The sequence below is a fragment of the Periophthalmus magnuspinnatus genome, chromosome 7 (assembly GCF_009829125.3).
Source record: "Periophthalmus magnuspinnatus isolate fPerMag1 chromosome 7, fPerMag1.2.pri, whole genome shotgun sequence".
NCBI lineage: Eukaryota > Metazoa > Chordata > Actinopteri > Gobiiformes > Gobiidae > Periophthalmus > Periophthalmus magnuspinnatus.
In genome coordinates, this window is record NC_047132.1 from 26023776 (window position 1) to 26047797 (window position 24022).

At 41.1% G+C, this 24022-nt stretch overlaps 2 protein-coding genes across 2 annotated transcripts; both read right to left on the reverse strand.

Annotated features, from left to right (window-relative positions):
* Positions 1–43: 43 nt before the first annotated feature.
* Positions 44–15678, reverse strand: acvr1ba (activin A receptor type 1Ba). Its single transcript, XM_033968959.2, has 8 exons — positions 15492–15678; positions 4630–4866; positions 4006–4263; positions 3093–3323; positions 2851–3018; positions 2586–2742; positions 2214–2469; positions 44–2118 (listed from the first exon to the last, which is right to left on the reverse strand). Exons 1-8 carry the CDS (start codon positions 15553–15555, stop codon positions 1993–1995), a joined length of 1497 nt encoding a protein of 498 aa, XP_033824850.1. The 5' UTR covers positions 15556–15678; the 3' UTR covers positions 44–1992.
* A 1572-nt stretch (positions 15679–17250) lies between these two features.
* acvrl1 (activin A receptor like type 1) lies at positions 17251–23659 on the reverse strand. The gene is made up of 10 exons (XM_033969690.2): positions 22960–23659; positions 20711–20782; positions 20242–20478; positions 19913–20118; positions 19738–19837; positions 19522–19668; positions 19177–19452; positions 18891–19088; positions 18162–18292; positions 17251–18056 (listed from the first exon to the last, which is right to left on the reverse strand). Exons 2-10 carry the CDS (start codon positions 20778–20780, stop codon positions 17910–17912), a joined length of 1512 nt encoding a protein of 503 aa, XP_033825581.1. The 5' UTR covers positions 20781–20782; positions 22960–23659; the 3' UTR covers positions 17251–17909.
* Between the last annotated feature and the right edge of the window lie 363 nt (positions 23660–24022).

Here is a 24022-nt window from a genome sequence, read left to right on the forward strand (position 1 = left end):
TCACTGCTTACTTTAACAGTATCTTTGTCAATAAACAACCACATTAGGAAAAATGGATTTATTGTATATAATCTATGTACAAACTAAGTGATTTTGAAATCTTTACCTATAAACTAGATGTAGGATGGGTTTATGCCAAAATGAAAACATGGAGGTGTGTTTGACAATTTTGGTACATATGTGCAGCTCCCATTTTACACCACTATTTTCTGCAAGTCCTCATTACAGTAGCAGCATCATTTCTGGGCTACCTGTCAACAATTGCCTTCTCAAACCAAAAACAATGGTAGAATTCAAATCATTAAATGGAGCTGACCAGATGAGTTCAATTCTTTAGGAGGAGCCAGTGTTTTGAGACAAATGGGTAATAATTACATAGAGTGAACAGAAAAAATTACATATGGACTAACAGTACATAGCCCAATAATGTCTTTCGTAATCTCATCTGCAAATATGATAAAATAAAAACATGCAGATTGATTGTACAGTATCTGAAACTACAGATATTCAGTAGTTGCCTTGATTATATATAGTCAAATACCAATCGGCAGTGTCAGGATTCACAACTTAATCCCAAATATTCCAGTGTCAATGAGATGTTTACACAGACGACATTTACAGATGATAAAAAGGACTCAAAACATATAGATTACACAAAATAACAGACATTTATGTGGGCATGTCAGTAGTACCACTGTATCTCTAAATGAGTAGAGTTACAATACATCCAGCAGATCTTCACATATGATTTCTGAGAGTACCGTTCAAGCAACATCACTTTCCACTCATTAGTTGGTAACCCCTTATTATAACTACACTTAATAAAGCATGAACAAGGGCTTAATTCATAACAAACAGTTTATCTAGAACGATTCAGGCTTAGTGACTACTTAAGGGGTTAGGGTAAGGAGTATTAAGTAATTAAGCTTGAGTCATTCTTATTAAACTATGTTAATTATGAATGAAGTCTTAAGTGTTATTAAGGCTAATTAAAGTGTAGTTATTATAAAGTGGTGGCCTTTAACTTGTGGCACAAAAGGAAAATGGAAGTTGTACAAACCTTGCCTCGAGTATTTAACAAAATAAACATTTAAAAAGGCCATATCATTGCTTTTTATACTCGTCTTATTTGTTCAATGTGCATGACAGCTTGTTACCATTGGGAGAAGTTCCACATTCGAAATCTCCTGTCAAACTACTGAAGAACAGAAGACATGAAAACTTACAAAAGTACAAGTTATAATCACAACGTGGGCATCTTATCTCACAGTGTTCATCAAAAGATAAAAATATATCAACAAATAAATAAAACTCAACCATCCCGTAATAATCCCTGCCACATTTTGGACTAAAAACACCAGGAGCACATCCATGGTCGCGATACCTGACATAAAAAAATCTCACATATCAACAAGGAAGCTACAATAGAGTGCAACTATTCAGTGTCTGTAGGATTTTTCAAAGAAGCACAATTGGGCGGCTCATGCTTAAGTTACAGAGAGTAGAGAAATCTGTCTATAGAACTACAGCCTATTCCAGGAAACATGCTAGGAGTCCCCACACGTTTAAAACAGACTAGAGTGCATCCGACCCCCTCCCACTCGCGCGCACACACTCACAGCCACAAAATGCAACAATGAAACTAAACTTAAAACTCCCTCCAAAAATTATTGTGGGATGATTTCTGAGGAGGTAAAAAAAATGTTCAATCACTGTACAGTAATAAAACTCCTGCCATGATATAATTAGAAACATAATGAAACAGTAGTGATGCTGCGGTGGCCTAAGGAGACGGGGTGATGAGAACAAACAGGATGTCCCGAGTAGGAGATGACGTTCAGTAGTTTTGGCTAAAAAGGTGAGGTAGGCCTTGTCACAACTCGGAGTGTGGCTGTAGTTAAACTGGCAGGCTTTTGTCATGTAGAATCTGTCTTTAGTAGTGAATTGTTTTCATATGGGAGTGTTGTGCGTCTCCAGAGCTCTTTGTACAGTTCACATCTTCACATCCTCCTCTATGCTGAGCTGGGATAGAGTTTTCTTTATGCGCAGAGCAGTCAGACGCGCCGCTCCATTGGCGTACCAGCACTCCCTCATGATCTTGCCCATAACACGAAGCGACTAAAGCGAGAGAGAAAGCAAAACCAGGGACATTTGAATATGACACAGAGCAGGTCACGCAAGCAGAAGTAAAAGGTTGCAGTAGTCCAACTGACCTCATAGCTCTGCCACCAGTTGGGCACGTTGGGCCGGAGTTTCTGGTCACACACCACTTTCCTCATCTCCTCTATGGATGGGTCTGAGGGCACCAGGTCGTAGTATGGAAGCTGGTACTCTTCATGAATACCTCCAGCATTGCAGCGCCGAGCGATCTCCCAATAGACCAAACCCAGGGCATAGATGTCCGCACATTTGAACGAATCAAAGTGTTTCATGTTTATGGTTTCATCCAGCACCTCTGGAGCCATATACCTAAAGGAAAGAAGATTTGTGTATGTGGTTATTGAGGACTCTGTATACAGTGTAGCACTATACACTATGTACATATATAGTTAAGGATATGTGAGTGGAGCTTAGAGGAACCTTACCTCTTGGTCCCCACACGCTGGTTTGGAGCTATATCGATTGTGTCTGTAATGGACTCGTGGCGAACTGCCAAACCAAGATCAGCTATGGCACACATACCATTCTTCTTTACCAGGATATTTTTAGACTTGAGGTCCCTGTGGGCGATGCCGGGCTTACCTGTGTGGCACAAACAATGGCATTAACAGATAAATAAGGTGTTTTCTGCTCAAAGAGAATTTGAGACTGGTTAAATTGGCCTCTTTAAAAGGTAAAAGCCCTTCTCACCCTGAGTGCCAAGGATTTCCATGTGAAGATGTGCCAAGCCACTGGCAGCAGACAGAGCCAGCTTAATCATGCCCTCTATAGTGACGGAGTAACGGTTCAGATAGTCGAAGAGAGAGCCGTGCTCATGATAGTCTGAGACCAGCCACAGCTGGGTCCATGTGCCATTGTCTGTAAGATAGACATTCACATTTAGAATAGCAGTGGTAATACAGTCTAACAGTTGTAATGTGTATGATATTTACCTTTGTTGTCTGCTGCAATAAAGCCCAGGATGTTCTCGTGGCGCAGCATGATTGTCTGGTAGATTTCTGCTTCTCTGAACCAGGAGCGCTCCTCTCTGGATGAGAAGATCTTCACAGCCACATCTCCTCCTCTCCACTTACCTCTCCACACCTCTCCAAACCGCCCCTTCCCGATAATCTCCTGAAGAACGATTGTCCTGGCCACTGTCCGCTGCACAAACAAGGGTAGGCCTGCAGGGGGCAGCGGAGACGCACAAATTTTGTGTTCAGTAGATTGTGGTTGAGTTTGCTGAGTTTTAAATGAAGTACTGAGACAAGATACTGTAAGAAATGTATATGTTAATTTTATATTTAATTGCTTTTTTTCAAGCACTATGTGACTAAAACAAATGGCAATATTAGATTGCAGACAGAATCAGAATCAGTTCAGTTTTCATTCAAATGTTTTAAAAAGCAAATTACTTCAACATGAAGACTCAACTTTATTGAGTGTAAATTGCCAGGATAATAAAAATAGTTGAATCATGATGGAATTATGTCCCCAGGAGAGCCTCTCGCCCCATGGTGGACTATGAAGTGCTTAAAACACTACCAGCCGCAACCAGTATGCTTAAGTCTGTTCTGCAGCGAGGGCTGGAAGAGTAATGGCAATCAAATGCAAAGTGCAAATTGCGTACACTGCAATTATTTAACATAATTTCCGTAAACAACCAAATGTGCTACATTATAATGCATTAAACCTGCTAAGCCTGTTGTTGAGACCTCTACCTCTGAAATCCATGGGATGTGTTAGATTTGTTTATTACTTCCTATTTTAATCTTTTAATGCTTCTGGATGGGTTTATGATATGCACACTATGATATTTAATTGGGGGATTTGGTTCAATTGCGATTGGCTTGTTCAGGCCCTGACCTGAGCCGGATCCGGAGGTGGACATGTCATAGATGAGGTCTTGCAGGGTCTTGTCCTTGGCCAGGTACAGGTGCTCACACGAGGGGTCCTCCAGCTCAAGGCGCTGCCGGTGACTGTACGCCCTCTGCTGGTACTGGAACAGAAACACCCCCACCATCAGTAGCACACACAGCAGGAACACCGGCCCAGCGATCACAGCAACCAGCTCCACCGGACCCCACGAGCTGCCACTGCCCGACCAGCCTGCCTTGGTAGGAACTAGAGGGCAAAGCAGACAGAAAAAAGATATATGTGAGTACAATAAAAAATGCTGGAGTAGTCAAGAAGTAATTTATGATTTAAATGTAGCGGTTTCACAAACTGAACCATAGTTTTCATGGTTAAAATAATGGTTCAATTAGCAAATAAATTATTAGTAAGAATTTTATATATTATATTTCATATAGGCATTTAAATTTTCTTAAGCACAAATATCATTAAAATACAATATTTGTCCAGCATAAATCTTTTTTTTTTTTTACTTTCCATGACACCATACAATTCTTTTTGCTAATCAAACTATCTACAACATTATAGATCAGTGTGAAATTTATGAGAAATGAGTTTTGTTGAGCTCAGACTGACCAGGGACCTTGAGGTCGATGCTGTTGCAGTAGTCGCTGTAGCAGCAGTGAGTGTTGAGCAGCCCCTCTGCGCTGAGGCAGTAGAAGGGCTGTCCCAGGGGCACCAGGTTGTCTCGGTTGATGCAGATACGCACGTGCTGCTCTTTGTTCTGGATGTAGTACGTGGAGGCCATGCAGGCACCATCAGTCTCACACTCATAACCCGTCTTCTCACAATTAGTGCAGTTACAACGCAAGGCTGCAACAGAGAGAGAGAGAGATCCTAGTTAAGTCCATATTCTGTTTGGCTCCTATAGGTGGCGACACACTCTAATAACCCCCAGACCTGACAAAATCTGATGCTGTGCACAGTTCCAGAGGTATGTCTCTCAGACACAGAGCTCAGACAGTCAGGAAACCGGATCCTCCACTGCAGATGAACCCAAACACACCGAAGAGGAGGAAGAGCTGCATGCTGGGAGTCACACTGAACTTGACCAGAACATAAGCCCCACTGCAGTGCTCCCTGCCCCTGCTCCTCTTCTTTACACTGACTCTTTAATGAGACTGGAGCTGTAGTGAACACCTCACTCTAGCGCAGGGACCCATTAAAGCACCCACAAAGATCTCCCACTGTTCAGTAATAAAACTATAACAGTCAATTTGACACTGTGAAATGAGGAAATGAGGCCCTCAGAAAATGAAGTTGATAAATTCATCTTCATTTATTCACCTTCCCTTTTTCATACTGGAAGTCACAGCAGCTGAATGAAGCAACTATGGGCTCTGGCTGCTTGTTATATGCTTTGGCTGCTTTCAAAAGTCACATGCGAAGTGAGTCCAAAAATTACTACGTGACCATGTCTTCAAAAGATAATAATTCACAATGAAACAAATTATTCAAGTAATGGCTCTGCAAATAATCTGTCTTTCTGGGTATCTTTTTATTTATTTAGTGTACTTTGTTAATATCTCAGTTGCACAAATGATGATACTCCTGGAATATAAAAATATGAATCCATAAAAAATGCATATCTAATTCACAATTGCAATTAGACATAGGATGATTGAATAAATTGAACTGATTTAGTGTTACTATTATCATTTCCAAAATAATTACCAATTTACCAATAATATCAAGATAATTAATAGAATCGCTGATTGTAAAATGTTATGGAAATACACTCAAATGACTCAAAAACATTAATGACTATGAGTAAATTCAGTGAAAACAACTATCTAGAAGATATCGTTGCAGATAAGCAGATTCTTGGCACAGTGAAGTAGTGTAATAGCCATTATCTTTGTTGCAGATTACCATGATTAAACTGTTTAAAGTAAATGTACCGTTAAATATTTTCTTCCCTTTGAAATCACAATATTATCATTTTTTTTGTCCCATCCCTAATTGCAAAACTTGTATGAAGATATTCTCCCAACAGAGAGTACATCAGGCATGGTTCAAATCTTTTATAATCTGCCAAACTACATGTGGCCATATAAATCCTGGGAACAACAAACAGCAAACTGATTCAATTTACTCCCAAATGCAATTTGGACCATCGCACACATGCTTTTCATTTGGAGTTAGGCCAGCACAGAAAGGCCACCACCAGCGCCGCGTCCCATTGGCTGTCCAGGCGCGGGACAGTGGGTTCACATGGGAAAGTGAACAGAGCTCAGTGACAAACTGTGCTGCTGCTGATGACAGAGTGTGAATGAAGCGTGACAGGCTCCGAGCTGATCCTGCGCCCAAACAAACGAGACCTCTCACGACTAATCGCTGTGAAGATGAGACCAATGTAGCGAGAACGAGCCCAGGAGAGGCACGCAGCACAGACCCATTTCAATCCTGATTTTACACAAAAAGAAAATCAGCAACAATGTGTGAGAACAGAGAGACTTAAAGGAGAGGAAGGATTGGAACGCTAATCTGAGGCTTTGCCTACGGATTCTCCTCAGACTCGAACCTCGTCAACCAACAAAAAATGTGACAAACTGAAAAAGTTTTAAAAAGTATTGGGGAGTGAATGTTTACCTGTTCTGCAAATGGTCACTGGTGATGCAAAAAGCATTTCCCATACAACTAGAAAACTAAGTTTCTAAAGTTAAGTTGTTTAAAAAGCATGCCATTGGTCAATTGTGGATTTTTGTAGCCTAATTTCTTCCTAGCATTCTTTCACAATACATTATTACTTTACTTCCCGAAAAGCCACGACACAGCTAAACAATTCACTCCACAGAATTGCACCACACACATGCCAAATTCTAGTGGACCACAGAGTATGTTGTCAGGCAGGAGTCTCTCACGGGGGTTGGTGTTGCTTCGAGTGCTTTATTAAAATACACATGTGTAGACGTCTGCCCCTTAGTCCTCAGAAGAAAAGAGGGACCCAATTTCAGTGGTTTTAAATGTAATGGCCATATCTCAACAGGAGACCGGCAAAACTGTGTGGAGGACGTCCAAACTCCACTTGGCTCTTTTAGAGGAATTTCCTGCAGATTACACAGAGGTGAGCAGCCAGAGGTCCATAATGAGAGAAAAACAACCCCCTGCCCTGCAGTGTGGCAGCTTTAATAGTCTGCACTGATGTCATCTTTTTATTTACCCCGTTCCTGTAATTCACACTGCCCCCCGCCTCACACGGTGTAACAGGACTGAGGTTACTGGTTCTGAGCCAAACAAATCAATTCTTTGAGAGGAAGAGTCTAGACAGAAGCCATTTTGATCAATCCATCTCCAAAGTAAGAGTGATGTTTTCACAAACTGCTGAGGAATGGTTGCGCACACTGCACTCACATTACAGCCAAAATGTCTGGGGGCGTGGTGTACCTCCTTTTACTTTCAGATGTTTCTTCTGATGCTTTAAAGCCCCTATGTCTCCACAGAGCAGATAAGAGTAGAATGTAGGCCGTATATCATAGTCCGTGTGTGGTGAGACAGATGGTGTGCAGACACCACTCACATAGAACTAAACATGGCCCAGATCACACTCAGTTCCTCTTGGGACGCCTCAGAGGTTTGTGGTCCACCAAAGTTTGGTCTGTGGCAAACAAACGGTTTCGCTAAAGAGTACCTTCCTGTACAATGGGACATATTTAGTTTACTTGACCAAATGTCTGACCTAATCACACAAACAGGAATCAGTAAAAAACATCAAACCATTTTATGAACTAATGCACAATGAACAGAATCATACATAGCCACACATACGGTTTTGTAGCCCTGTAGTGTGACTATTTGCAGAGTGTATATTATAGTTATGACTTTTTGCATCCCTTTATGAAGCATTCATTAATGTTCTAGTTTGATTGGTTAGATTTAAGGCCGTTTTAATAGTTCTTTATCTAGATTTTTAATTGCATTTATTTTTTCATCCTGCTGTTCTTGAACTTTGAGTTCAAACACTGGAATTTCCTCAATTGTGGGTCAAATAAACCTCATCTTATAAACATCATAATTTTAAATGTATGCATTAAGCAAATCCTTGACCAGATACATTTATTAAATCACAAAAGCAACAGGATAAAAATCATTCTACGAACACAAAAAAAGAATATATACACTATGTACTGCCAACAAAATATTCCAGACAAATACGGTTTGAAAAGGTCAACACTTGTTCGGACGCTGTGAATATGACTCAACTTAATTAAATGGGCTAAAATACTCTTCAAGGCACTGGCCAGCGAGCTTTTAGTCAAATGAGCAGCATCAGTTTGTCCAGCACTTGACGATCCACTGAAGGAGACCGAGTTGGTTTTTGAGTGAACTCTCTGCTTGTATCCACATAATTGGTGGTCTTACACTGGTCCTTTGTGTGGAGATTAAGACGACATGAGGAGGGATTGGACTCAGCTCAGAGGGGAGTGTGTGTAAGGGGGAGTGCACTCTGGGCATAGTGGGGGAGGGGCGCAGCAGTGACAGGACAGCCAGAGTTTTGGGGGTCTGCTGCTGTCGCTGTAGACCAGACAACTGGTGGGAGGGGCTGGCCCCAAACTGTGCATGGGACAATACTGCAGGGAAGGGGCGAGACACGAACATACACACACACACACACACACAGAGCTTCAGGCGTGAGGGGGCTAACACGAGTGACCAGCTGTGATCGTCATTAAAACCCAGTCTAGACTTTGACTTATAGGAGGGGGTCCCACAGGAAAGGGAGGAGAGAAAGGGGGTAGGACAAATATGGTGGCTACCAGTGTCAAGTTCCTTTCATTCCTGTTCAAGTTAGGGCAAGAAACACAGACTACATGAGTGAGAAAGGGATTAATGAAACAATGTTGCCAAAACCGGTGTCACCTTACGTCAGACCTAAAGTAAAAACCACAACAGTGTCCGTACAGACAGATTTCTTCTTCTTGGCCGAAACAGTGCAATGAACTCACACAAGATATTAAGTATAAATGAAGGCAAAATGGATGGTGAAGTAGTACTAGAAACTAGATGGTTGAATTGGGAAGACCTAATGTTGTACAAGTAAAGTAAATGTACAAATCACATGTGCAAAATGCAGGCCTGGTCCAGTGTTTAGTTTTAGTCTTCAGTTGCTGTGGCCTGCGTGACATCAAACCGCAAAAACACTGACCTCTAGTTGACCAGTCAGACAGTCATTTCTGTTGAAGTTGAAATATGGTGACTGGAAGCTTCTAAATAGAGAAAACTTACAAATAAAGCTTACAAAAATGGCAAACATATGCATTTTAGAGTCTGTACAGTCTAGATAATCCGGTTATCATTTTTTTTATTATAAACATCATGATCTAGTCGATTAGTCACAATTAGTGGGTTAATAGCTGCAGCCTTATTTCAAACTCTGATCTATGCCAGCTGTTCGAGGACTCATCACATAGCCCACAGCACTGGTCGGTGAGAGTTTACTCTGTGGAAAATCCTCTGGTGAGTGGGTTACACAAACTGCGTGGGCTTCTGCAGACAGACACGGCACCATTACCAAAATGTACTGGCTGAAATTAGATCCATACAGATGCCAGACTGAGGGCTGATCAAGACAAGTAGACGCCACTAGACGCACACACAGACTCACATACTACTACTGCTATGGCTTAATCAATGGTGGGGGAGAGGAGCAAAGTCATTACCTGTGTCTGCTACTCAGGGTCAGATTACTGATCTGATTTTGAAAGGAGGTCTTTGGGGAACACGCTGCCTCTTCAGACTCTCTCTAGCAAACCACGAGCCCCCAGGCTAAAGCCCATCCTGTCTGCTGTCTGCATTGGCCTGTCCCAGGACACCGGATCAGGCGTGGGCTAAGACTTCTGCGTTACGTACAAGTGGAAGTCATGAATTTCAAAAACACTCAAAGTACTAGGACTAAATACATCTTTTGGTGCAATTTTAGCACATATTACAACTTCACAGTCATATTAAACATTCAGTATATCAACTTCCATTGACTGTTGTCAGTAGAGTATTTGAACAGATAATCATAATTTCAATGAGCATTGGCTTTGCCCACAGTAAAGGTGCCCTATAACTTTTCTGGAGGAAGGTACGCCACCTATAGGTCCTACATGTTATCATCTGGAATGTTCCACAGCACCGGACCAAGTTACAAGTTAATTAGTGAAGAAAAGACCATGTTCACAGTAAAATGCTTGACTTTTTATTGCTCAGATATACCTTGAAAAACATAAAAGATATGTTTAATGCCATACTGTGGAACATCTAGACAAAGCAATATAGTCTTCATGAGACAAACCCAAAATTAATCACAAACAAGTTAGGCATTTGTGGGTACTATTTTTACTTGATGATCCTATAATAAGCCTTTACCAAGTACATGTTTTTATTCTTCCACTCCAGCTTTCATATTTGTAATATTACTTGAATAGCAGGTCTAGAATGCTGTTCCTGTGCTGTGTAAGCCAATATATGGTCCATGTGACTGCGGATTAAAAGCCCTTTAGAGGCATTAGCAGATCAGAAGTACGTGCTTACTTATAGTTTGATCGAGGAGACGCAGACATGTGGGTAACTTTACACTGTTTTATTTAAGCCACGCAGTCAGGTCTGCTGCTGCCGGGAAAGCAGCCTTATTTTGTTTGGATATTTTGCACTTGAATGTGTTGTTTAGTAACTGTGGCGTTATTAGCAACAAACAGCAACAAGTCTACAGCCAGATTCTTAAAAACAGAACCATTTCATGACTAACTCCCGGTCTCCCGCGGCATGCAATTTTCATACCAAACTGTGAAACACTTGCGTATACGATCTAAATTAACAAGCCTGTGTTACGGACAATGCCTCCACTGAGACGGGACGGGAATAACCAGATTTAACCCACAAATATTAATGCATGCGATACGGTTGAGCCTCTGTCAAAGCAGACCTTTGTTTAGTAATGATTACAAAACAATTCATAAACTATAGGCTGCGCTGGTGAGGAGGGAATATTGAGGTGGAGTCGGATCGACATTCCAGCAGCAGAAGACCAAAACCAAATCAAACGGAGACGTGGAATGGCAGCAGGGTGTCGGGTTCGGCCCTATAGACGCGCCCTCACTGCCACCGGATCTGTGCTCTGCTTGGGACAAACCGTGCTGCTCCTGTCCAGAGGCTACTATACAAAACACATATTCCACTTAATCATTTGAATAGAGAACTGTAAGGGGATTAAGAATAAACATCCAAGTGTGAGGAGTTTGGTTCCGCTACTATGCATTGAGGAAATCTTTTAGTCCTCCTTTAGCCAGGTTTTATACTCAGTGACGGTTAAGTTTTATAATGTTTACTTTGTGATTTATGGCTTTAATTTTAGTTGAACATTAAGTTGGACTAACCTTGTGTCTGATGATTTGTTTCCTTGTGCACCTTTTATACAAATGGCATCACTTGTCTTTTTTTTAGGGATGGGTCAAGTATTGGATGCAATGTATCAGTGGTATGAGAGGATTTTCTCTCCAAAAATGAAAATTTACGCCAAATACTTGGCAAAAGCTTTCTTCTAAGCGGCCTCAGTCTCTGCGTGCCCATGTGTAAGTACTAGTTTTTTGCATTAGATATTTCACAAACTAATGTTTAATTATTATGTGAATGTGTGAACTATACTGTAACTTAACATAAATGAGTACGCCATGGCCGCAAAACAAATACTGGATAAACATGGATTTTGTTTTTAATCCATATCAGACAATCCACAATTTTTTGACATCCCATCCCTTTTAGAAATGTGATATTCTAATGCAGATTTATCAAGTTACAGAGACTACACATTCATTAAAAATACTCAATGTTTTCCAATGTTTTGCATCCCTCTGTACATATTTATTGTGGGAGTGTCTGAGGCGACTTGTGAGGACCAGGGGGAGGAGCTGGTGTAACTGCAGGGCTGTTCTGTGGTCTTGCAACAGTAATGAGGAGGGGGTCAGGCGGAGGGTACACTGTCTGCTGCCCTCACAATTAGGGCCCATCCCTCTGGGCAGAATAGGTCATCAACAAACAAAAGACCAGACCTGACCCCGACTGCACTCTTCACCAGTTCAACCACATTTATAAACACCATACATTTAGGATTTGGCTCAGAATTGAGATAATAACTTGTGATATCTGGACAAACTGTTACTGTATAAAACAATGAATTGTGACTAATGACTATATGTTTAAAATCAGTTCGGCTAAACCACATTCCTATTTGACACTTATTTTTGACAGTCAAAATGAGGTTTGTGACATAGGCCTACATAGCTAAAAATGAGATCGCTCTGGGCTTTAACAAAGTCTTCCAACATTATTTAGTGGCAGTTGTATTAAAACTCATATGTTTACCTAATTGAAACAGGCCTCGACAAGTGCATTTGGAAAACAGTACTTTCTCCTTTGAATCGGAGCCAGCTGGACCTCTTCCTCCCTCCCTCCCTCTTCCTCTCTCTCGCTTCCTCCCTCCTTCTCTCTCTCTCTCTGTTAAAACACACACCTTTGAACCCAATAAGGTTCACGTTTTCCCTGTACATTCCCTGGCTCTGATCTGAGGGGCAGGTGCGCACACGTCTCACTGCAAAAGAGCTGGGGCTTCCTCCTCCTGAACTCACATCAGATTCAATATTAAAACAGAACTCGAGGCTTCTGGTACAAACAAGCAAACTTTTGTTTCAAGTCGTCAATGATACCTTTGAACCATGACAGAGACAGTATAGAAGATCCATGCAGATGTGGGTTGTGAATGCACGTCAGAAACCCACAATATTTCCAAGTCTACAAAAAACAAAAACAACTAGTTACTCCATTTCACACTACATCATTAAAGATTGACCGATATGAGTTTTTCCACGGCCAATGCAGATACAGAGTGTTTAGAATACAGAGCAACCAATGGCCAATAAGCTCTGCCAATAATTTTTGGGACAATTATGATTATTTTCCCCAAATTATGAAATTTACATTTAAAAAAACCCACCCACAGCCCCTTTTTACCACAAACCTTTAAGAGAGCCGTAGTCACGTTTTGTGCAGAGACCTCTTCACACTTAAATGTTCATATATAAATTCTTTAGGCAGCAGATTGGCCTAAACAACATTGGGCTGTGCTGGAGATTTACGATACACAAAAAACAAAAAAAACAAAAAAAAACAAAAAAGGAGCAAATAACGGCCAACCTCTCTGTTCATCATACATGGCTAACAGAAGTTATATTCAACTTTATTTGTTTACTTTTAGTACCCAACAGCCTCCACCTGCTCGTGCCCATGAAACTATTGTTGCTATGGCTATAATTTTTCACTATATGGCATCAACCTCCATATAAAATGTTCCAAAGTATGGCTTCAATGAGCTCTTACAGGTGATGTTTAACCTACAGACAGTTACATGGTATAGCTTAATATAAATAAAATGTTTAATAAATAAAAAGTAAAATTGTATTCTGTGGTATATTTTCAGAATAAAATGGTGCATACTGAGCTGAAGCAGGTCTCCTGAACAGAAGACCCAGAGAAAGAGAAGGATGGGGCAAAGTCATGGCCCTCCCTCAGAGCGCTGGGACCACACGGCTGGATCAGATTGCTGATGCTGTCGAGAGCAGCACAGCGAGGCCTGCGTCACACAGAGGCATGTAGCACCACAACATGACAATGGGCGCTCCTCATGAGGTCATTAACACGTGACGCTCACCAACTTAGCCCAGTTGTTTATCACCATTATTCACACTGAGGAGGGCAGTGTGCAGGGGACTTCTGGTTGGTCGGGTTTACACCTCCCTGTATAATCCATTGCAGAGCAAGAAGTGCAGCGGAACCATTATGAAAATGTTTCCAAATGGGATTTTTTTCTAACAAACATTTTGCAATTAGATTTCAATTTTAAAATCAGGATTCAACTGCACACTTTACACTTGTCCAGGTCTTTAACATATGAGCTGTGCTGAACTAACACTTACCATTTATAGAGGTAAATGATAGAACTAGGATAGAAAGTGTAAGGTAATGAGAATATTTTGAGCACATTAATTTACGTGAAAAGTGTATTTGCGTTACAGTCTACTGACAGTGGAACCAACAAACTGGACATTCATTGGACAACCCACAACTTCCTCTGGTAAACATGCCTACAGGTCAAATACACCAAAGGTTAAAGGTTAATTCATGATACAGTCCACAGGAGGAAACAGCCCATTTCCACTGTGGGTGCACATCCCTTCTTAAAAGAGATCACAAGGCAGGTTTTAATTAATTAGCCGTGCCATTTACCGTTAGATCTCTTTAGTAAAATTTAAGTTTGCAGTTAGAATAGAAAACAATTAGGACCCATATCTGATCTAATGTCTGATATGTGGTAACGGATCCCAAAATTATGGCTTTTTAAAAATGTCTTCTCAATTAATTTTCAGTTCTTGATCACATGACGATGAGACGCGGCTATAATTCAATAACAGATTATTTAAGACGGGCAAATGTAGGGGCCAAGTTGAGAGGAGCAGATGCCCGTCTGAATGTGGAGCTGGCCCTCAGCTGCTCCAGCAGACGGGCTCAAGCGGCGGAGACCGGGCGCCTCAAAAGACCCCGCATGCCACATTTCCATCACAATGAACCCAGACTTCAACTCTGACTCCTGTCTGGGCGGCTCAATGCTCGGCTGTTTTCACCCTGTGCCAGAATTCACTTTCAGCTGGAGGCCACTGAGCAACCTTTTCACAGCTCACAAATGGAGAGCAGTGAAGGAGCTGCCCCTGTTTACCCCAAATACACATTTCATAGAGAAAACAAACACATACACACAACAGCATTCACTGGCTCTTCCTTCTCATTGGCAGCGTGGAAACGTGTGGCAACAGCATGTGAATAAACTGTAAGTGACCACATCACAGCCAGTGATCATTACAGAGACTTGCACCCGGGCCATCCCGCGATAAGCCCCACAAACCGAGGAGGATTGTTTAGTAAATATGTTAGCCACGGAGAGATAACTACAGTAACAACAAAGCAGCGCGCACTTGGCACTTGATATCACTCCACAAACCACAACAAGTGACGCAGTGAGATGCCCTTAATTGAAATAGATTTCGACTCTATAATGAACTTTGAATAGTTTGTTGGCTGTTAGCTTACGAGGTTTAGCTGGCACCTACACACAAACAACCACCATGTTGTTGTTGTGGTTGTGCTACTTTACGACGTTCAAGTGCAGACAGGCAAAAGGCATCGCTCTGCCAGAACAAATGCACCTCAAACATGGCACAAAAACTACTAAATATAAACACTGGATATGTCAAACGTACAGTGAATATTTTGAGGTCGCCGCTAGCTAGACTTTGCTAGCCAAATCCCTGCGCCGCCGCGCCATGACGCGGAGCGACAACAGGCGATGCCCAGTTCAGGAAAACACAACCAGACAAAAGAGGAGAGATGGTCGTGTCCAAACTTACCATCACCAACAGCCACCAACCCGAGAAGGGCCACCAGTGCTAGAGCAGAGCGTCTCAAAGCCATTTCTTCTGAATTCCCATCTCTCCACAATGAAACGCAAAGTGAGTCGTTATCAAGAAGGAGCAGATACTCCACCACAGTCCGACCGCACACATACCACGCACCGCCGCTCCGCCAGTCAACCAGGCGCGTGACGTCTTTAAAGGGGCGTGAGTGCGCGCGAGGGGCGGGCCGCTGCACGTCCCCTGTGTCCCCGGGTCAAGGGCTGCCTTTATGGACCATAACACCTCTGCAGCCTCCTGAATGTCCCCATAAAACACCACAGCTCAAGGCGTCAAGAGGAGCAAAGGTAAATGAAGTTCACCTGTTTAGCCTGCCCTTTTTCATTCCAGTGTGTGCTCTTTATCTTAAACTGTCTTTATATATGTCATTATTTATTACTGTAGGCCTTTCTCAAAATGGCTATTATAACCTGAAAAATAACGTGACCCTTTTAAGATCAGGCCTATGCTGATTTTACATGTGTTGCTTTGGCTCGGCAGTTTATTGGTTAGGAACTTTTCTTCTTCACTAGAACAAAATAATGTAACCTATAGGCCCTATTTGATATTCCTGTAGGCCTAATTTGTATTGGTCATGTGTAAGTTTTCTCATGTGTAACTATTTCACTACTTGCTTAAAAAGTGAAACAGATCTGAATCTTCTATGTTTTTTCAGTCTTCTGCCAGTTGGGATTACAAATGGCCTATCAGAAAACTCCCACTGTGGGTTGTGACTCAGCCTGCTGACCCGAACTAGTCAAAAAACTGCAGGAAAAACTTGCAGCTGTCACCGATCAAATTAAAGAAACACCAAACTAGGACATATAAAAAACAGGTCCATCTGGGAGTTTATCAGGGACCACTTTATCACCTGCCTCTTTCTCACTAACAGTGATGTGTCTTCTGGCCCAGAGCAGTTGCCTCTGCCACATTTTATCCATCCATTCTGGGCCCGGGGCCCTGTCCAATTTATCTCCACATTTCTGCAGTCTTTGTCCTGCACTGGGAGAAGCCAATCCCCTTGTCTGTTTTAGGACATTTGTAGTGGTTCCACTGTGGGAGAGAAAACAGAGGGGATGTGATACTGGACAGCCCCCTGCAGAGTTAAAAATAACCAGGACAGGCTCGGAGTGACCAGACAGAGGGTTATCTCTGTGGAGTTTGCTCAACATCTAGACAGACAACACATGTATGCAAACGCAACACATATAGAGATAGTAGAGGAAGTTGCCAACACAAAGAAGCAGCGTGTATCAAAGGAATGAGTGACAACTGTTGAAATGAGGCATAATATTTTGGGACTTTTTGCAGAAATTTCTCCCCGGGTCAATTCCAGGACAATTCTTTTATATAACACAACGTACAGTTACCATCTGGTATGTATTCTATTCATGAAGAAGTTCAATAGTTTAAAAATACATTTTAGAGTGGAGGCTTTTGTGAAAACTCAAAACTATTTTGTTTGGGCATTCTAATGTCAAGAATCTGTCCAGTGAGTCCATGTTGACAAAACAAGATATATTGTGGTCAAGTTGATTATTTTATTATTTTTATATTTATTAAAATATTTAAACCTTTTCATGATGATGATACCAATTACTCTCTTACATTTTTTTTAATCCTGCATTAATTATACGCTGCTGTTCTTGGGCCTAAGTAGCATCGTTGATGTTTAATGCCCTCTTCTGGTCAATAATAGAATCACACGAAACAACATACAGGTAAAAAAAACAAAAACTTTTTATTCACCCTTTTTTTTTTTTTTACTTTCCGTGGTTTGTGTTATTATACTAACAACAGTATAATTGGTGAGCTACTATTTTCAGTGTACAGAAAAAAATGTTGCGGTACAAAGGTGAACGTGGCCTTTGCTGATTATAAAATATTAGACATCCTATTTACACTCATGATTAAATACACTTATATGTACATAGACAAATATATACTGTGCCCTGCTAACCATCATTTCTATTATTAAACAAACCTCTCATATGTAAGTACTTTTATATTCAGAAAAGTAAATTCAGTGCTAAACATTTTTGATAAATACTTGATTGCTTGAGATTTACAATATAACATTTAAAAACATATAAAAATATGTATGCTGCTGTAGAAACTATTTATCAATTGAGATACTTTTGAAATTCGAATCTGTGCTTTTGAATGTTAGAATAACCAAAAATATGCCATATTAAAATATAGCTTCAGGTGTTGGCAGTCTAGACTCTCTTGCCTCAAAGTCATGTGGTTTTAATATAACGTGGTTCCAACATTAGTCATATTTAGCACTAAATATGTTAATGAAATGCAGCTAGTACTGTGCAATAGAGGCTTTAAATACCCTGCAGGCTTTTCTAAGGCTTTTCCCCATTTGGTTTAGACTTCTTGTTTGAGTTTTTCAATACTGTAGTCACTGTCATGGTCTAGTTTGGAGAGGGTCTTTCTGATCCTTAGGGCTGTGAGGCGGGCCGACGGACTTTGGAACCAGCACTCTTTCATGATCTTTACAGTTGCTGCCAAGATCTAAACAAAAGCAGACATGTCACAATATGAGAGATACTATATAGGACCATACCATTAAAGCATGTTTTGTTTTTGCTTAGTGTCCTGATCTGTATCGGGCCTTACTGGATGGGAGTGCAGCCTGTTGTGCAAGCTGGGTCTTTGTTGGTCCACACACACCACCTTTTTCATTTCTTCAAAACTAGGATCTGATGGCACCAAGTCAAAGAATGGAGGTCGATATTCTTCCACAATTCCTGATAATTCCGAAGGAAAAGTAAGAAATCATATAATTTATTTTTGTAATAAAATGTATATCGTAATCAAATAAGTATCCAGGGAATACGAAGTGTCGAAAATTCTTTAGTAATCTAATACTGTCATATTCATTATGTCTAAAATAGCACATTTAAGTTGGCTGGTGTGGGGGGTTTAAGTATGACTTAATAAGAAAGCAGAGAAGGATAACAATTCCCAAGAGGTTGGTCTCAGACAGAAATCTGTAAGGCCTGTTGAGTCAGACATGTGTGTGGAGGGAGTGCATGTGCACAGTAAGTGGTTTGTATGTATATCTATAAGCGTGCACGTTCTTACACAAAAGTGTGTACAAGTTTCTGGACTGTATACGGTCGAGTGCTGACACTAGATAAGACTGTTTATAATTACAGCAGTGCTAATCATGAGAGAGGATAGCAGAGACAGACACAGTCTAGGAAAACATTGGAGTGCTGAGAGACATGAGACTAACTGCATCCTGTCTATACTTTTAATATTTACCTCAGCCAGAAAATACCTTAAGCATAACAATTAAAGTTTTGTAATTGAAAAATGAATAGTCAGCTGCCCAGTGCTTACCATTAACAATGGTCCTGCGGCTGATTTCCCAGAAAACTAGCCCCAGGGCCCAGATATCAGTTTGTTTGTAAGACTCAAAAACGTCCATTCGAATTGTCTCATCCAACACCTCCGGAGCCATGTAACGCTTAGTGCCCACTCGAGGGTTGTTGCCCACATCCAGGTAGTCATTTGACTGGGAGTGTATCACTGCTAAACCTGTGTAATGTGTAAGTACAAACATGTGAGTTTAACTTTTAACCCACACACACAGTATGTTTCTTAATTTAAAGATATGTATCCCTACCCAGATCAGCAATGCAACACTGTCCATTTCTCTTGACCAGGATGTTTCGGCTCTTGAGGTCTCTATGTGCGATAGCTGGTTTTTCCTGAGAGCTGACGATCTCAGTGTGGAGGTGAACCAGGCCACAGGCCACAGACAGGCACATCTTCAGGCAGCTCTCTGGCTCCAGACTGCTGTACTGAAGAAAGTCGTACAGAGAGCCCAGCTCATGGAAGTGCGTGACCAGCCACAGCTGTGTGCTTGAGTTCTTCGATGTCATGTCAGAGGCTATGAAACCTAAACAAAGGAAGAGTAATGTAAAAAAGCTGGTCAACTATCACAAAATTAGAATATATTCTGCTGTACCAAGTATATTGTCATGCCGCAGCTGCACAGTGTTATAGATCTCAGTCTCTCTGAACCAGGACTGCTCATCTCGGGATGAGAAGATCTTCACAGCTACACTCTCCCCCATCCACGTGCCCCTCCACACCTCTCCATATCTGCCCTTACCTGAACCAGGGGTAAACACATCAAAAGTCAAAAACCTTTACACTGTATTCTTAATAAGTGGATACTCACCAACACACTCCACAAGAGAGATCTGTCTTGCCATTGTTCTTTGGACTAGATATGGTAACCCTGTGCCACTCCCTGATGTACAGAACTCATCAAAGAGATCCTAAAAAAGGGTCAAGTGAGTGATAAAGCAAATAAAGTTCCACCATGAACTTTTTGCTAATTTAAGTAAGCTTACTCCATATGTTGGGTCTTCCCCATGTGGTACTTTCAGCATAGTAACATCATGATCATCAGAGTTCTTGAGTTTACAGTGAGTGCGGCGGAAACGAAGGAACAAAACCACACAGAACACACACACTGCCACAATCAAGAGGAGGAGAGATATTGCAATCCACAGCTCTGGGCGAGCTGGTACCGGGGGACTGGTGGTCACCACTCCATCTGGACATAAGCATTCTCACAAGTTAATCACTCATTCAAAGGTACCACAAGAGGGTGCTAAGATGATATGAGTGCTTACATTTTACTATACTGTATGTGAGAGGCAAAAGTAGAATTACTAACCAATACTGGGAGGTGGCGTCATGTAGGTATTGCACATATTGACTTTGCAGCATGACACAAAAAAGCGTTCAAAGCTGGTAAAGCACTGCTCCCTGTAGTTGTGTGCAGAGAAGCAGCCCCTCTCCTCCAGACCGTGCACCCACATGTAGAAGCAGTAATCCCCCCTGCAGGTCCCGTTCACACAAGTGTCCTTTTTATTCTCACATGTACACAAGAGCTTCTCCTCTTCCATGGCACCTAAACATAAAAACTTACTTGTGATCAATAACATTTTTTAATTTATTCATATTTGGCCAATTTTTTTAGTCACCTTATTTTAAGAATGTTTTTTTATTTTACATTTTTTACTAGTATTCAATGTTGCACATTTTGTTTATTGACCATGACAATACAACTTTCTGATTCTGAATAAGTCACAACATTGTTATCCAGATTCAGTTTAAAGAAAATACATTTTAAACAAACTTACCTGTTTCAGTAGCTGCAATCCACAGAAGAACTGCAGTTACTGCCACTGAGAGCAGAGCAGAGTGATCCATCTCTGTAACACAAAGTGAAATGGTTATACACAAATGAGTGTGTTGATGTTTTCAAGACTAAAAGCTGTGCTAGTAAGAGCCGGGACTTTTTTGAAGAGGAAGCCATGAGGTCAAAAACAACAGTGCGTGTGCTGTAATGGTGCTGAAAAGGGGTTCAGGGGAAGGAGACAGAGTTTGTGTCTAAACTACAGACTCCACTGCCCGCCTCAGAGTAAATATTGATGGTTGAACTTCCTGCCATTGAGAGACCCCACCCGCCCACAGCAGGGCCCAGCTTGGCTCATTGTTTAGGGCTGCAGTGTGAGTGTCACACACTGTAACAACACCCATTTCCAACTAATATGGGGCAATTATGAGAACAGCACAGCAGATAACAAATAGGACAATACATAAAAACATATCTTGAGATGATTTCCATGGTTGACGATTGCTTAAGACAGAGTGTGTGACTCTTAAACAACACGTCATCAGTGTTTTCACTACACAAATGCATGTGAACAGAATGGAGACACTAGGCACTGTCATACCATCAACTTTTCACATCTCTCTCAAAATTACCCGTGACCTAACCACATTTGGAGTTGTGCTGATGTCAATGAAAAAAATGCAGTTGAGTAATGATGCATTGTGGAAAACAAATAGGCTGTCATTTTGAACCGTTTCTGTGTGGTTTTTATCACAGTTTCAAATCAATGTGGCAAGTCTCTGAAATGACTGAAATACACAGTGAATTCTATCTTTAGATTTCCTTTGTGGTTGTGCTTGTGTGTTTGGGTGAACTACAGATCTCAGTTGAAAAATGCTGCACTGAAATGGAAGTCTCAAACCATAAGCCTTTTTATCCTGTGCTCATGGCTTTATTAGGAGCACTCTGTACTCAACAAAGTTGGTTAAAATTTGTCTCTTGTTTATCTTGGAATTTACCTTGAACAGCAGCAACAAATTTTGATTACATAAATACATCCTTTGTTAACTACAAACCCCACAAACAGTTATTGTATGATCTCATCTATGGTGACAGTTTTCAAATTTACAAACTACTAAACTAACTAAAGTATTTTTATTATATTTAAGTCTCTGATCCACTCAATTCTAATGTTTGAACTTGCTTATAGTTGCTGATTGGTCAATTAGATGATCCATATACCTAATAAAGGCTGGGGGTTTAGTCGTAGTATAGATTTAGGAGAAATACAGCTTAAACTCACAACTGGATCATTTAGCAGGGTTTCTGTCATCTTATGAAGTTAATGGGGAATAATCATGTTTTCCATCAGCCTGATTTTAGGCTCAGACACACTTCCTCTGCGGCCCTGTGTATGTTTGTCTACAGTTTGCCCAGCGCTGCACCCGTGGGACCCAAGAGGAAAAATCCTTTGTCATCTCTTCCTCTTATCTACACAGGCAAGCAGATCTCTCATACCATCTGCATGACTGTAGTACAACTAAAGTCACAGATAATGAGGCAGAAGCACTTAAACCTACGCTCCTCTCCCCAAAATCACCCCTCTAAATAGTGCATAGGCTATACAAACACATACATTCACATTTTGTGTGGGTAAACATATGTGAAAATATGTGACCCAGCAATAATGATGACAGACTGCCTGGTTCACTGATGGTATCTTATAGGTTTGGAGACAAAGCAAGGCTTGGCTGGCTTAATGGCACATTCACAGACAGCATGCTCTCACATGTACCACCACAATGAATGTATTTCTGAAAGAGAATAGGACACAGCTCATATGTCACCATTCATATTGGCACTATCTCACGCTCCAGGCTTTTATCATATGTCTACAACTGTCAAATTGAATGAATGTACTTGGAGAAAAAAACAAACTGATTAAACAAATGAAAATCCATAACAGTAATGAGAATGGGTGCAAATAAATGAATTAGTACAGTTATTGGATACAAAATAAAGTCACTATATCCCTACAATTAATAAAGAATAACACAATTAATAAAGAATAAAGCATGATAGCCAGCTTATGGAAAGTACTTGGGATTTCAGAGCACACCTGTTGGTTCAAGTCCATCCAAAGTCTGACTCCAGTAGTATGAATGAACCAGTAGGCATGGCTGTGGTCTTACTTATAGAGCTCTACGTCCTTTATGTCATACAGGTGATTTAAAACATTCAAATAAACACACACACATGAACGAAAGTCATTACCTGTTTAGTATTTTCTTCTTTAACTTGACGCACATGAACGCCGCACGTTTCCCATATCAAAGTTACCTCGCAATCTCCAATTTGGCTCTAAAAAAACGGGTAAGTTCACGATCAGACCACTGTCATGTCGCAAGAAAAGACAAGAGTTAGTCGTCCCAGCTGCAGATGTTTGGTCCCTCACATCCTCTCTGACGTGGAGAACGACAAAGCGACATTTGTGGTAAAACTTTGGTCCGCGTTTGTCTTCAAATTAAGAAAAAAAAAAAGTCTGAAGATTCGGTTACATGTGGCCAGCAGCAACATGCAGCAATGAAAGCTTTTATAAAAATCAAGTGGCACTGTGATTTTCTTGACAGCCGCTGACTATCTCATCTCCAGCCAAATCTAAACTGATAAAACTACGACACGAACCGCGGTTTGGGCTCCAGACGCGCGCTCTTCCGCCGCTTGGATCGCTCCACAAGACGCGACAGGATAAATTAGTCTTTTCCATCAAAGTAAGCGCACTTTGGTTGTTGTCGATGTTGCTGATCTTTGAGGAGATTGTAGATTTTGTAGACGGCGTACAGTGGTTGGTTGTCCCACCCCTTATTGTCCCTCTCAGGGGCTGCTGCTCTGCCTGGAATGTGTTCTTAGCGGTTTTCCTGTTGCTTGCGCGAAACCTCTCATTTTCCTCTTCCCCCTGTGGACTCCAGGCTGAGCTTCTAACACAGGAATGCGTTTTAAAAAGCTCACACAAACAATAACGTTTTAGGCGTTTTATCACGGGATTATAGGCTACACATTTGCTTATTATTGTGCCATAGAGGTTATTTGTGGCACCGTGTTAACCAATTAGTTTTGATATGACTGTGTTATCACTGCAACTATGGCCCTCAATAATGATATCTGTTGTTTTTAGGAGTAAGCCAAAGTACCACTGGAGAAACAAAGAGAATTATGATGTCTCCAGTGGATATAGGTATTATCCTTCCCACAACTAGGGCTATACCTGTTTAAAGGTGAGAGGCCTGCCACCTGCTTGTCTTCATGGAGATGTTACTGAATAATCCACAATATAACA